The 15,528-nt window shown below is 42.7% G+C and overlaps 1 protein-coding gene across 1 annotated transcript in view; it reads right to left on the bottom strand.

The window, feature by feature from the left end:
* Positions 1–15,528, bottom strand: part of FANCC (FA complementation group C) — a 103,179-nt gene that overhangs the window by 46,826 nt on the left and 40,825 nt on the right. Inside the window, exons 4-6 of the mRNA XM_006018451.3 lie at positions 8,360–8,479; positions 3,910–3,974; positions 1,299–1,463 (exon numbers count right to left, since the gene is read on the bottom strand). Of these exons, the coding sequence (XP_006018513.1) occupies positions 1,299–1,463; positions 3,910–3,974; positions 8,360–8,479 (350 nt within the window). The remainder of the gene's footprint in view (positions 1–1,298; positions 1,464–3,909; positions 3,975–8,359; positions 8,480–15,528) is intronic.

Genomic DNA, 15,528 nt, shown 5'->3' with positions numbered 1-15,528 from the left:
TTATCCTTGAAGAGTAATTCAAGAGTACTTGCAAACTAAGGTTTTGGTTAATCTATTTTGGTTGTGCGCCTTTAGTCAAAATCAGAGTGTATTGTGGCTGCTAATTCTGCTTTCCTACCAATAAAACTAGGGTGACTATATTTCAAGAACTGACTCACATGTGAACTGAGCAACCTCTCAGATTACTAAAATAAGAACCAGCTTCACATCAACCCAACCAAGACATGGGCCACAGCTTTTCACCTATGCCATAAGCATCTCAAGAAGAAATTAAACATCACCTGGGAAGGAATCCCACTGACTAATCACCCGAACCCTGTGTATTTGGGGGTTACATTGGACCAAACACCTACCTTCAAAACACATGTAGAGAACATGAAAGGGAAAGTCTGCGCCCGCAACAATATACTTCGAAAGTTGGTCACCTCAATGGGGGGAGCAAATCTAGCAACATTACGAACCACTGCTATTGCCTTGTGCTACTCCACTGCACAATATGCATGTCCAGTATGGGAATGGTCAGTTTGTGCTAAGAAACTAGATTCAGTTCTAAACGACAGCCAATACTAAAGGACAGCTTATATTTACTGGCTGGCATTGCATCACCTGATTTCAGAAGAAAGATAATGAGCCAAAAAAAAAAAAAAAAAAGATCACAGCAGATGAAAGACCTCAAGCATCCACTCTATGGTCACACAGAAGTAACTAAATGGCTTAAAGTGTGAAAGGGTTTTGTAACCAATGTTGCACAGCTGGACAGGATGGCTGATAGAGCTTAACTGAGGTTATGGAAGGAAAGGTTATGCACAATTAGGTGCTCTGAAATGCATCTGGAACCCCAGGAAGACCTTCCCAGAGGGGCTGATTTAGACTAACCAACATGGCTATGCCTGAATCAGCTACGCACAAAAACAAACATGATCAAATGGGGCTACTCTAATGACACAAATATATTTGAGTAGAGTGAAGTGCAGACTATGGAGCACCTGCTCATTTGCTGACTCCTTGATGAGATCTGTACAAAGGAGGACCTCGATACAGCTACGGAAAGAGCCATCACTTGAGCATGATTCTGGAAAAGCATCTGGTTTATGACAAGGACACAAGAAGGAGAAGGAGATTCCAATTTGAGCTCAGTACACAAAGATTTTATTACAATAGAGTAGACATTCCGTTCATTCAGCATATAAATTAATTAAATGACAATTTAATTAATTAAATGACAGTTTCAATTGAATATAAGTCGGGGGGTTGTTTTGTTTTGTTTTTTGGTGATCTGGATATCCTGTGTTCCTTACCTTAAAAAGGCTTCATTCACAGCTTCTAAAAACTCTGAGCTGAGAACCTCTTGTGATTTGCTTCCATGATGGGTAAGGAGAGCTTCTAGTAATGGAGTCAAATCAGGCAAAGTAATAAGAGGAACACAGAAAAGGGAAACTGTGTACACACGATCAGCTGAAATTCTGAACAAAAATAAGTTTTTTGTTACAAAAAAAGTCAAGAGCTTGAAATTCTATAGTTATGATGTAAACAAAAGCTAACTCGATTCAGTGCCAAATATTAATAGCCATGTGCCTGACAGCAAAAAAACTGTATAAATTGGGTAAATATTTAAAGCTTTGCCTATTCTTAGGTGAAGAGTCAAGCATTAAGGTGAAGAGTCAATGCAGCATACTGCATTGAGGACTTCAACCAAGTTCTGATGCACTGGTGATATTCAACAATTACTCCTGCCCTGCTAATAATGAGTATTTTGCCCAGTTTTGTAAAGAACAAAAAAGTCTTTTTGAGAGAGGGTATGACAGTTTCATAGCTCCCACATGTATTTCCTAGGTTCTCACAGGACACAACCAAGGTGGTTTAAGGTCTCTGTGGTTTCATTTGTTTTTCTCCTTTCAGCAGGCATTACTCCTTTGCACAAAGCAGCATAAATCCTGCTGCTCTCAAGTATTTAAGCATAAACTATGGTGGTGCATATGGCACAATTAACATGTTAATCATGATATAAATAGCAACACGCCACATGTTCAGCCATAAAATAGTAAACCAGTCATAAATATGTTTCATATATCATACAGAACATCTTTGTGACAGGGGTGTATGGAGCCATAAACTGACCATGTGGCATTTCTCAGATCTGGGGCTGCCCCATCCTGATGCCAACAATCAGCTGAATGTTATCACTGGGACCAAAACAGCCTAGGTGTCGATGCTGATAATGCGTGCTGGGCACATGAGTTGAAAGGGATCTTCCCCCTCTCAGCCATGACATGTTTGCTGTCCTGACCTGCAGCCCTTATAGGAGCTGCAGGGCAAGGTTCTTTAAAGTGCCAGGTTCCAATGAGTCCCAGCACTCATTACAACTAGGTACTTTAAAGAACAAGGTTGCAAGGTTCCCCTTAAAATAACTGTGCAATTGGGATGAGTCCCTGATCCCGAAAATTACACATCCTGCCATGCAGGTGTGATAGGGAAGGATGCATGATTGTCATGATTAGGAATCAGATCCCATCGCTGCATTACTTTAATGTCTGCCAATGACCTCAAAGATCTACAGCTGGAAGAATTTGTAACACTTCCAGACTTCAAGAATTCAACCTGCCTATCAAAACTGCACTTTTGTAAAAGGTTAAAGGTATGCCTCAGATTGATCCAAAGTGTAGGATTCATCTGTTATTTAAGATAAATTTTAAAAAATGCTGGCCATATGGCATACACAGGAGGGCAAGACTAGTGACTAGGGAAAAAATGTTACATGCAGAAAACTGAAAGTAGGTTTTCCCGAGTTAATGTGCAATTCATGCATGTGAGTTTGCAGGCAGTAACAAGTGCAATTCAGGTAGCGATATTTTGCATATATAGTCCATCTGGTAAGAAAAACATCCATTCAAGGTAAGAAAAACATCCACTGGAAAATTAATACAGATGGATACATATCAATGTGTTTTCTACCAACTGAACTGAAGACAGCATTTGTAGATTCTGTTGATGTATGGTAAAAATATTTTCTTAAATGTTTTTTAAAAGATTATGATCTATATGTCAAAATGCCCAGATTATATGGAAAAGCAGCAAGCATGTCCAACATGGTAAGAAAAACAATGAGTAGGCAAATTTATTGCTCTTTTTTCTGTCAATAGTGTTTATCAGCACCTGTTCAATCAAATGCCCTTTCATCGCTTAATTGCGTATAAGCAGTCAGGATACTTGTGTTGAGGAGGGCTTACTCACGTGAATTGTCCCATTGAGTTCAATGGAACTACTTGTTTGAGTTGAGACCATCCAATATGAATAAGGATCGCAAATCTGAACTCTCGCGAATTGTATACTAATGATGACAACTGCCCTTCTGATTTCAAATATTAAGTATAATATCTGCATTGTTCCTTTCCAGGATGATTAAGGGAAGGAAAGAGTAGGGCCAAACTGCACAGCAGCATATGTAAAGTATTCTGTAGAAGGCAGTCAGTCTGTACCACCCTCATGCCATTTTCTATCAAACAGAAATCTAAAATATAAGCATGACAGAACCTCTAACTGAAAGTGAGCAATCTGTCAGTTTAACAGTTCCAAAGTAATTACTATTCAGTCCTAAAAAAACTACAATCTGATTCAAAACATTAACATGAAAAAAACCCTTTTCCCTCTAGTAACTCTTAGGTAATTATACTAACTTTTTCCAGCTATAGGGGGTCACGCAGCACCTAAAAATTTAGGTTATCTGTAGGTACCACTTAACTAACATGTCCATTACAGAAAATATATACAATCATGACTCCATTGAAATACATTTAAAATTTCAATTTTGATCTAAATACTGTACTTGCATTCCCAAGATTTTATAAAAAAGATCTCACTTTAACAATCCATACAAAGACTTATTGGAAATTATGTTTAGATAACACCTACCTCCCTTGAATGTTAAATCCATTCAACCGATTTCCCCTGAGTTCTGTCACTAATGATAAGACCATCTGTTAAACAAAATCAATGACACTAAAATACATACATGCTGCAAAATAGGCTGACATGAGTTGCATTTTTCTGTGTATGAGTGACATTTCCGTGGAAGTTAGTATTTTGCCCTGTAGGCTCAATTTTTTAAAATATTTTTTCCTTGGCCAAGTAAAAGCTGCCCAGCCAATTAAAAAAGATAAATTATATTGCAGAACTTTTTGCGGAACACCAATGATACAAATTTCCCATCAGACACCTAGAAAATAAGTGATTTATTACAGTACTGCTTTCCCAAAAGTTGACACAAAACCAACTTTTAAAAGTGTCACTACATATTTAAACAAGTTTTACCTATTAAATGTCTTCATCTTATGAAATGTTACTTCCATAATCTTAGTAAATGAAAGAACAGGCTCCCTAAGATTTAGGGCTCAAAGAGCATTGAGAATAACAGTGCTTAGAGTCAGAAAGAAAGCACACAAAAAGTTACTTTCTGCCAAACAAATCCGACATCAGCCACATCCAGATGAGCAAACACATGACTGTTGCGGCGTCTCAAAGCAGTTTGAGACACTGCAGGAAGCACGCTAGGAATGAAAAAATGTTCTCTGTGCTGCATATCTGTAGTGCACACTCTAAGTTTGATACCGGGAAATTCTGATATAAAAAAAGATACATGCTAGGAAAAAGCGGTGCAGGGCACGCGCCGGGAGCATGCCCTGAAGCAACCAGAGGCTGGGTCCTCCAAAGAGACACTCTGTAGCACCTGGTCAGAGCGTCTCTATGCCTGCTGGGTGCCCCTGCTGCTCCAGCATGCTGCCTCAGTGTGCTGGAGGAAACAGAAGCAGGGCAATGCTGCCAGCAGTGTCTCGGAGCTGCCTAGGACCCAGGCCCTGTCCCTGGTAAGCAGAGATGTGGGGGTGGGGAGACTGTGGGTGTTGGGGAGCGTGTAGAAGTGGTGGGTCCCCATCCTCTCCCAATGGCACACAGCCCCTGCCGCAGCAGTAGCAGCCAGCAGCAGGCCATGGGGACATTCATGGCCTGCTGCTGGCAGAGAACCCCAGAAACATGAGATGCCACCCGAGACTCGGGGGCTCCAGCTGGCCCAGTCCGCTGGTGCACATCTTCAGGCAGGATCAGGCCGGCTTCTGCTTCCGTGGAGCTCCCCCAGCCCAATGGCATGTGGCTCCTGCCTGCAACACCAGGAGCCCTGGGTGATGGCAGGAGCCAGCCCAGTCCTGTGTGAAGGCGCATGCCAGTGGGCCAGACTGGCTCCATGTACCACATGGAGCCCCCAGGTCTCAGGTGGCACCATGTGCTGCCAGGAGTCTCTGCCAGCAGCGGGCCACGAGTGCCCCGACAGCCCTTTGCTGCAGTGGGGACTGTGCACCATGGGGGCGGCTGGGAGACCCACCCCTTCCCCACAGTCCCCCCACCCACAAACTCCCACAATTCACCCACAAACCTCACATCCCTCAAGCCCCCTCCACAAACCTCACCCCCACAAATCCTACACCCAACCACAAACCCCCCCAACCCTGCCCACAAACCCCACACGCCCCCCCAAATCCCCCCCACAGATCTCAAACCCTGTGTACCCAGCCACAGATGGGATGGGACCTGCTGGCAGAATTCATAGCTGCAGAGACAACTGCCACACTGCAGCCCTGCCCCGTGCCCACGTCAGTGCTGGGACATGCGACTGCAGGCTACAGGAACTTCTCATTCTAGGAAACACTTGAGGGGTGTGATGGGCTGGGAGAAGGGTTGGAGGTGGTAGCAGGGTTGTGTGTGAGAGAGACAGGGGTCAGGGATGGGGGAGTGCTCCAAGTAGGAGAAGCCACCAGAGCCAGGCTTAGAGCAGGGGCACCAGAAGACATGACAGCAGTGCCGCACAAAGGCCAACTGTGCAACCACGGCCCACTGGCAGCTGGCCCAGAGGTGCAGAAGGTTCTACTACAGTGCCCATACTACAGTCCAGGTGGCTGTGCGGCCCCCGTCTGGGTCTGGCAGGTGTGCAGCCATGGGGTCACAGGTCCAAGAGGGCGGATGCTGTTCGGCGAGCCGGCAGCCTCCACTACCAGACTGATGCAGTGGGTAGAGGGTACAGGGGCCACTCAAGGTTAGGGCTGCTTCAGCAGTCCGGCTGGCACAAGGGGCTAGTGTCCCCAGATACCAACTGGCTGGGCCTCAGAAGCTCCTGAGGGCAAGTAGCCCTGAGCTGCTCACCAGGACTTTTTATACTGTTGGGGCCAGCACAGGTATGGGACCCAGCCTCTAGCTCCCCCTGGCTGAAGATCCAGGATGAGCTGGGCAAGGGCAGTTTGCCCCAAGTGGCACAATTTGCCCCACACCAAAGTGCATGTTCAGGCACATGTGCTGAGGCACTAATCTCTGGCACAAATTTGTGCTCTTGCTACTTGAGCTGCTGCAAGCGCACGTGCCCATAGATTCTTTCCAAATTTCCAATGAAACAAAAAACATCTTTCTTAGCCTTTACTCTAGGGACAGGATAACAAAAGAATTTAAAACAGCCCATAGTGTCTATGAAATCTATGAAAAAAAAAAGAAATAAAATAAAATAAAATATTCACATCAGTATAAACTAGCCAAAACTCCCCCCACAACCCCCTTTGTCATGTTCCATTTTAGCCTTCTCCCTCAATAGACTGTGGCTGCATACAAAATATTAATTTCTAGCTGAGCAGACAGAGTAGCAGGGCAAAGCAGCCTCCTGTTTTCTTTGCACTTAGAATCATAGAATCATAAGAAGATGAGGGTTGGAAGGGACCCTAGGAGGGCACCTAGTCCAACTCCCTGCTCAAAGCAGGTCCATCCCCAACTATATTATTCCAGGCAAGACTTTGTCTAACCGGGTCTTAAAAACCTCCAAAGATGGAAAGTCTACTTCCTTCAGGGACTCCAGAGTGAGAAGCAGGCAGGGGCAGCTCTGCTCCCTGCACTCAATTCCCATGGTCCAGGAGCCAAGCAGATGGAACAGTGAGGCAAAGACTTCCCCCCGCTTCTTACAATGGGGACTCCTGTTTGTGAGGAGCAGGTAGGGAGCAGCTGGTATCTCCTCCTCTCTGGGTCTTTGGAAGGAAGATAAGCAGCAGAACCCTGCACCTTCTCCAGATGGGGGTGACCTTGGTATCTAGAAGGCACGGAAGTATGTGGCCACAGTCCTCTTGGTCCTTGGGAGGAGTTAAACCATGGGAAAATGTGCAGACATTTATTGTTCTGGTAAAGGTCTCCTGGGAGCGACTTCTACCTTGTTGGAGTTGGGATATTTTTCTCCCAGAATGGCTATTCTTGCTCGCGGAGAAAAAGCTGGAACATCTGTACACTCATGATTTCTACCGGGAGAAACAGACCCATCTGTATATGGAGATCTCAGAACAACAGCAAAATCTCCCTATGCCTGAAGAAGGGTATTTGTGCCCGAAAGCTTGCAAATAACTTCGTTCCAACTGTTCTAATAAGATATGTCACATCTACCCAATTTTTAAATTTTTTTTTGTTATCCTGTCCCTAAAGTAAAATCTAAGAAAGATTTTTTGTTACATTGGAAATTTGCAAACTGGAGGGAACCTATGGGTGTGTCCACACATGCAAGTACATAAGCTTGCAGCAACTCAAGTAGCAGCAGCAGCACACATTTGTGCCTGAGATTTGTGACTCAGCACACATGCCTGAACATATACTTTGGTGCCTGCCTATGGCCTGAATACCACATTCATTCAAATCCAAAACGACCCTGGATTTAAGTCAATCCCCCAATAATTATATTCTATATGTGGAAAATGTATAAATGTGTAATACTTTTCCATGAATAAAATATAATTATTGGAGGATCATCTTAATTTCGTCCCTGGAGCCAACACTGCTGCTACAGGACTGAGCTGGGCCATGTTCCATGCCCCACATTGGAGTAGAGATGGAGCTTGTTGGTGCCAGAGCAAGGAAGGGGGGGGAGGGGGGGGGAGCAGAGATGGGGAAATAGGGAAAAGGGGGAGAAAACATGGGGAGCCCCCAAGCTGCAGGGTAGGGGAGAGAGGCAAGGATGCAGAGGCGGTGGGGGAGGAGACTTGGGGGGGATGCAGCAGCAGCTGCAGCTCTGTTTCCAACCTGGGTTTGGGGCTGGAGCCAGAGCTGCAGCAGCCCCAGGGTCCATTCTCTCTCTCCCCCACTGCCTTGTACACCGTTCCAAGATGAGGGGCTTCTTGGCCCCTCTTTGTTAAATGGGGAAATAACCCATGTCTTGGAAGGAAGTGAATACAGTTACTAAAGTAAGAAAAGATAAAGTTTGCTGCCTCTTCTTTAGAGCAATGACATTTTCATGTACACACATATAATCTGGTAAATTGTTACTAACGCAATCTCCACTGCACTAAATACTCACATTTTCAACCAATTTCTCATAATAATCTTCAGAGGTGTAGCCAAGAACTGAAATAAAGTTACTGGTATCAGCTTCCTTAGATCCCCATGGAGAAGATGAAAGGAGATGGCACAACAAAGTCTTGAAGAAATCAACAGAATGAAAAAGAAAGAAAGAAAAAAATAAATTAAAACTTTATATTTTTACCAACCATTTGATATTGCTGATTTTTCTCCATGTTATAGGTCACATCCTCTGGTATATGGCCACCTTACACCACTTCACCAGCATGGTTTGGACAAAGAAGGGGTCCTGGGTTTCTCAGGAAAGACAATTTTGGCTGCAATGGCTTACTATGTCTCATAATTACACCAGTGCTAGCAAAACAAGAAAAGAACAAGATGCCACTAAACTAGACTGATCAAGGTTTTAGACCCCTGAAGCCGTTCCAAGTTGGTATAACTTAGAATAGCCCTCAGACTGTTCTAACACAGTACAAACCTGAAAAATTCACACAGTAGCACCAGGGTCAGAGCAGAGCAAGAGGAAAATTTATGTTAGCTTTTCACACTGCTCCCTGAATTCTGCTCAGTGTATTTTGGGTGTAATGAAAGGTCTGATCTTATATTTTCATTCCTCTAGCTACAAAGATGATAACATTTACATCTTTTCTCTACTAAAATGTTTTAAACAAAATTTTTAAAATGCTAGAAAGATATCCAGAAAAAGAAAATGTGAACAAATAGTAATATGAAGTCATAAAATCAAGTATACATTTGCAAAAGTACAACAGAAAGTACAATGGCCCTGGCCGAGTCTGTGTGGAGCAGTCTATGCCCTTATGATTCTGTAGGTGGCATTCTATGCCCTGAAAAGAATGGCCCAGCTACATTCTACAGGACATGCTGTATTGTGGCCAAATCTCAAAAGCAAGCTCCAGCCTACCTGAGGTCACTGTACATTGCATGACAATTTTTAATGGAAATAGGCTGCTCATTCCATTATAATAAGTTCTGTTTGGCACATATATTTATCTTGATTCAATTTCTTATAGTTCATTTAATATCCTATTCTCAACTGGTGTATGCCAATGTAACAAAATACTGCGCGTTTTACTTCAGAGGAAGATGTCAGGTGTTTGCTGAATCAGGGCCTTACATATTATCACTGAACTGATAAAAAATTCTAAATGACTGCTGCTATGCCAGGGGTGTCAAATTCATTTGCCCCTGTGGGCCAAATAAGTAGTACATGGCCAGTACATGGGGCACAATGGGCCCACAAACCTCTTTATACATCTCTTTCTCCCTGCATGCTGGACTCAGCACACATGGTACTAGCTCCGGACCCATGCTGCACACAGCAACATGCGTTACAGGTTTTGCGTGGAGCTGGTCTGGTATGTGCCATGTGTGGATCAGCTCAGACCCAGAGGTAGCATCGGGGACTGAATGATGGGGTTCTGCAGACCAGATTCCACCCATGAGCTATATCTTTGACACCCCTGTACTACTTTAACGAGTATCAAAGCTCGGTTTTGCAACTGAGAGAGCCAAGATTAGAAGACAATGAAAAGCAGACTTTTAATTAAAATAAGTATTTTGAAGGAAAGTACAGACCCAAGTCCCATGACCTCTATTGTCTTGGGCATCCTTATCTACTTTATTTTTATGTGAGGAACCTAATCCAAGATTCTAAGCTAAAAAGAATAAAGAGCCAGTCTGCTCACTTCTGCTTTCAGAAATCCAACCCAAATATTTATATGTACTTTTACTGGACATCCTTAATTAATTGGTTCACTGGTCCTCTGGAATTAAACGTGTGTTGTATTTGATGTACTATTTATAAGAGATAACATACAATCAGTAAAAATACACTAGCGCTCTAGTGAAGAAAATAGAGATAAAGAAAATCATGAATATCAAGACAAAACCTGTCTCAAGTGTTTGTATAATTTGTATTCTTTTCTACATACTTTTACTCTGCTGCAAATTTCGGGTGATGCCTGGACTACTTGTTTACAAAGATTTATTTTATAACCTTTGTAGAAAAAGTAGCTGTTCTACTGCCATCTAGTGACAGCTTTTCATAAAACTAAGATGAAGGGAAAAAACACTATAATGATTATTTTATACAACCCTTTTAAAGAAGCAATTAAAATGTATTTTTCTCATTTCAAAGGATAAAAAGATAGAGGTATTAAAAAGGAACTTCATAATGGGTGAGCTTCCAAATATAATCATAGCAATTTACATACATCTATTAAATCTTTACAAGTTCCAATGTCTCCATAATTATGCTGTTAATATATATGTATGAAGTACAATTACATATAACCTCATAATTACATTTTGTGTTTAAATTAGCTGTTAGAAAGATACCAAATATTCAGATATGTGTCCGCCTGGAAACTGCAAGGATTAGCAACTGGAACGAGATAAAGGGTGAGACAGCCAATGGGAATGCAAGTTGAGAAGCTGAGGGAGCTAGCAAGCTGGTTTTGGGAGAGCTGGCAAGACGGTTAGGAAAATAAAAAGAGTGTCTGAATGCTCAAAAAGGATTTGCAAAAGGATTTAAGACCTAGGAAGAGCAGGTAGTCAGAGCTTTTAGGAAGGATTTGCAAAAAACTTAGGCTAGTGGTTCGCAACCTTTTTAGAATCATTCAAAATTAAGGTTGGAAGGGATCTCAGGAGGTCATCTAGTCCAGCGTTTCTCAACCCCTGGGTCACGACCAAAAAGTGGGTCACAAGAGTATATGAAAGGGCGGTGAACAAAAACGGATTCTCCTTTAAAGAAGGAAAACATGGGCTTTTCCCTTGCAGGCTGGCAGAGTTCCAGCCTAGAAGGGGCAACTTGGGGCCACTTGGGGCACCTCATGCCCCATGCCGCCCCCCCCCACAGTCACACCTCCTGTTCCACACATTGTGGGGCTGGGGCCTGGGGGCTGGGGGCAGTGGGCCAGGAGTGAGGGGCAGGGGGTCAGGACTGGTTATCAATGGGTCCTGGTAGAAAAAAAGGTTGGGAACCACTCTACTCCACTGCTCAAAGCAGGACCATCCCCAACTAGATCATTCCTGCCAGGGCTTCGTCTAGATGGGTCTTAAAAACCTCCAAGGATGGAGATTCCACCACCTCTCTAGGTAACCCATTCCAGTGTTTTAACAGTCTCTTAGTGAGAAAGTTTTTCCTAATATCCAACCTTAACCTCCGTTGCTGCAACTTGAAACCAATGCTCTTTGTTCTGTCATCTGCCACCACTGAGAACAGGGGTGGGCAAGATGCGGCCTGTGGGCCAGATTCAGCTCTCCAGGCCATTCTTCTATCTGGCCCACGGGGCCCCTAAAAGTTTTAGAAAATTAATATTTATCTGCCGCAGGCTGCCTGTCATGCAGCCTTCGATGGCTTGCCAAAACTCAGTAAGCAGCCCTCTGTCCAAAATAATTGCCCACCCCTGGAGCTCCATCGTCTTTAGAAGCACCCTTCAGATAGTTAAAAGCTTCTATCAAATCCCCCCTCAGTCTTCTCTTCTCTTCTCTAAACTAAAGTCCAGTTCCCTCAGCCTCTTCTCAGAAGTCATGTGCCCCAGCCCCCTAACCATTTTTATTGCCCTCCACTGGACTCTCTCCAACTTGTCCACATCCTTTCTATAGTTGGGCGCCCAAAACTGGACACAGCACTCCAGATGTGGCCTTACCAGTGCAGAATAGAGCAGAATAATTACTTCCCTTGATCTGCTGGCAACACTCCTACTAATACAGCCCAGTATGGTGTTAGCCTTCTTGGCAGCAAGGGCACACTGTTGACTCATATCCAGCTTATTGCACACTGTAACCCCCAGGACCTTTTCTGCAGAGCTGAAAGGTAGACTCAAGGTACCCCTTGGAAAATGTCAGCTCTTAGTATTCACTTGATTTTTAACTAAAGAAAACACTATGGATTACTATTCAAAATCTCTGGGTTTATCTTGTGAATCATGTTTGCACACCTAACAGTGCTATCATGTCACAGCTCTCTGCTTGAGAATCACTGGGTTAGGCATATAGATTGCGTGGAGTCAGTAGGTTATCAAGGGATAGGGTAATTTGTATATTCATTTGTAATATACTAAAATAGATTGTGGAGGTTTCCCCCACACAACTGCATTATTATGAGGATGAAATCAATCAAATACTGTCTATGTTGATATTAGATTCAAAAATCATTTCCACATTTCTCCTCAGCACTCATAAGACTATGAGTTCCTTGATTCCAAGGGAGGAAAAAAAAATTATTGCATGTTGCCAGAGCTGGAAAAAATCATTTTCATTAATCAGCATATCAAAAACCTGCTTGGGTTATTCCAAGAAACACAAAAAAAAGTTTGAAATGGCCAGTAAACATCAGGGAAACAAAAAAAGGAAGAGATAATAGAGCCAGCAAAACCAGAAGGAAGTTCAGAATAGATGGATGGTTTATGTTTAAAAATACAAGAAATCAGAATTCAGCTTCTATCTGTTCCATACATCATTCATTTCACAAACCCTACTGCCAGAGCAAAGTCTGAGCCAAACCTGCAGACTACACAGACAAGAAGTTGAAGAGTAATGCTTCAAAGAACGTGTGTTTCTTTAACCTAACTTCAGTGTTTCATTTTATCCAAAACATTCTGTCCAGAAAATCTTATACATCTTTTGTTAAAGCATGGCTCATTTACCTTATGTAGTTCTACACCTAAACTGCTTTTTTATTTCTGGTTATAATTGGCAAATCTAATGCTATTACACACTATGTTAAGTGAGAGGCTAGTACAGGGGGCAGCAACATTTTTGGGCAGAGTGCCAAAAACACCCACAACCTTGACTTGTAAGGCGTGGATGGCAGAGGAGCTGCAAGGGGCCCAATCCTTGTTGTGGCAGCGCAGCCCTGGCTACTTCCTCACCATCTGCCCCAGGGCACATGCCAAGCAAAATGCCTTCAGATGTCACTCAGGCACACATGCTGGGGGTTGTCAATGCCTGAGCTAGAAGGCCAGCAAATGAGTTTATAACATACTTCTTCCACATTGGTGCTGTTCTTTATGGAAAATTGTGTTTTGAAGATGCAGTTCGACATTGTATTGTACAGGCTACTTTATTGAAATACACATTTGTATATTTCTATCTTGTAAGGAGTGACTCAGAGGCCAAAAACAGTAAAATACTCCCAACAAGCAAGAAGTGCTGTGGCCCACAGATGGAGGTTATAAATAATAATCCATTGTATGCCCAGCAACATCTTCAACAATTAAGTTCATGGCTCCATCTAAGAAGCAGAAGGTGAATCTGGTAGTCAGTTGTAATAAAAAATCTATTTTGCACAGTTAGAGATAGGAAACTACTCCAAGTGATGCTACCTGAGGAGAAAAGCTGCTGAGAGAGAAAGGAACAAAACAAAAAAAAGCAGTGAGTAGTCTTTTTATTTTGTATGCCCCTCTTCTCCTATGCCAGCTTTGAAAATCAGTAAATCCAACAAGCAATGAAACCCAGAGGGTTCTTGTTGGAGGGTACTTGTCTAGCTGATGCTGGCAGACAATTGCAGGTGGAAAGATCCATAGAGCTGTCTTGCAGATAGGAACCAACAAATACTAGAGCCTCAAAGCCTAGAAAGTAGATGTTCCTGGAAGAGTTAGACCTGACAAACTGTGGTGGTTTTCTTTCCTGGCTGTAATCTTTTAGCCACTTAACAACTACCTAATCTGAAGAGCTCTCTGACATTTATTACAAAGCTTACCAACACTTGCTTAGATTTAAATAATGGCTGGTCACAAGAAGAAGGATGGCAATGCCTATTTCATATCAAGAAAACAGAACTTTTTTTAGGGGATAGCAAATTGTTCTGAGACAGAGATGAGAACAGCTACCTCATTTATATAAAATTCTGTCTAGTTCTGAAAAACAACTCTAGCGAAAAACAAAGCACCACTCTTCCAAAACTTAAAGATACAAAAGAAACATAACTGAGGAAATTAACTCTCCCACATGGCAAGCCAGTTACAGCTTCCAAAACTGCTACAGAAAGTTCATAAGGTATCCCCTAAGGCAGAGGTTCCCAACCCCCGGCCACAGGGTTGTCCGCAGGAGGGTTGGCTAACAGACCGGAAGTCCAGCAGTGACTGGCATACTGCGGAGTGGCAGCCAAGCCTTTTTTATACTCAGTATAAAAAAGGCTTGGCTGCCACTCCGCAGTATGCCAGTCACTTCCGGACTGCAGTTTGCCGGTCCTCAGTTTGTTGGTCCGCGGTCACTTCCGGTCTGCGGTTTGCTGGTCCGTGATCTGAAAAGGTTGGGAACCCCTGCCCTGAGGACCTTCAGTACTAATGGTAGGTGCCATGTACATAATGTCCCAAAAGAAGGAAACATAATAGCTATTTTACATACAGATCTAACAGAGTAGAAAGTAGATTTACTGAGACCACTGAAACTACTACTTGGAAAGATGTATTATTTAAGGATGCCTGTAAAACTAGTAACAGAAATTCAAGGGTATGATGGAAGAGCCAAGTGTTGATATCAAATTCCTTTTTTCCAGTCCCAGTAAGAAGGAAAACACTGACAAATAAACAAAGAATAATTACCAGATCCAGTAACTAGTTATCTTTCTATTATGCTGTTGTCAAAGAAAACTCAGCAAGCTGTATTGTTGAGTAGACTGAGTAGAAAAATTATGCATTGTTTTATAGGCTCTCTCTTGTTCCCTCTGTGCAATTACTTTAATACCTAGGTCTTACACAGCACTTTTCATCGGTGATCTCAAAGAGCGTTTCAAAGAAAACATCATTATCCACCTCATTAGAGACCACCCCAAAATCTCTCTAAACTCTTGAGTACAATTAGACTCCAAGTTTATTAAAGACTGTGTTAATTATTTTTATTGATTGAGTAAGGCGGATTCCAATGTGCCATACAGAACTTATTGAATTACGCCAAGATTTCCTAGCGCCAACTCCTTCCCTTGAATGCATATTTTTTAACAGAAGCCTGGAACCCAAATGTCAAGAGAAAATTTGGTTTTTAATTTAGTTTACTATTCTACACATATCAACTTCTCTGTTAGGTTTTACAAGTTTCAAATGATTTATTTAGATCATGTGGCATGATACCAGACTTGATTTTTCCAGAATCCAAACCTTACTTTTCTATTATATGACCAAACAGCATGCTCCAGCAAGCATT

Source organism: Alligator sinensis, unplaced genomic scaffold (assembly GCF_000455745.1).
Source record: "Alligator sinensis unplaced genomic scaffold, ASM45574v1 scaffold240_1, whole genome shotgun sequence".
Lineage (NCBI taxonomy): Eukaryota > Metazoa > Chordata > Crocodylia > Alligatoridae > Alligator > Alligator sinensis.
The sequence above is the reverse complement of the archived record's forward strand: the minus strand, read 5'-3'. Positions and strand labels throughout refer to the sequence as shown.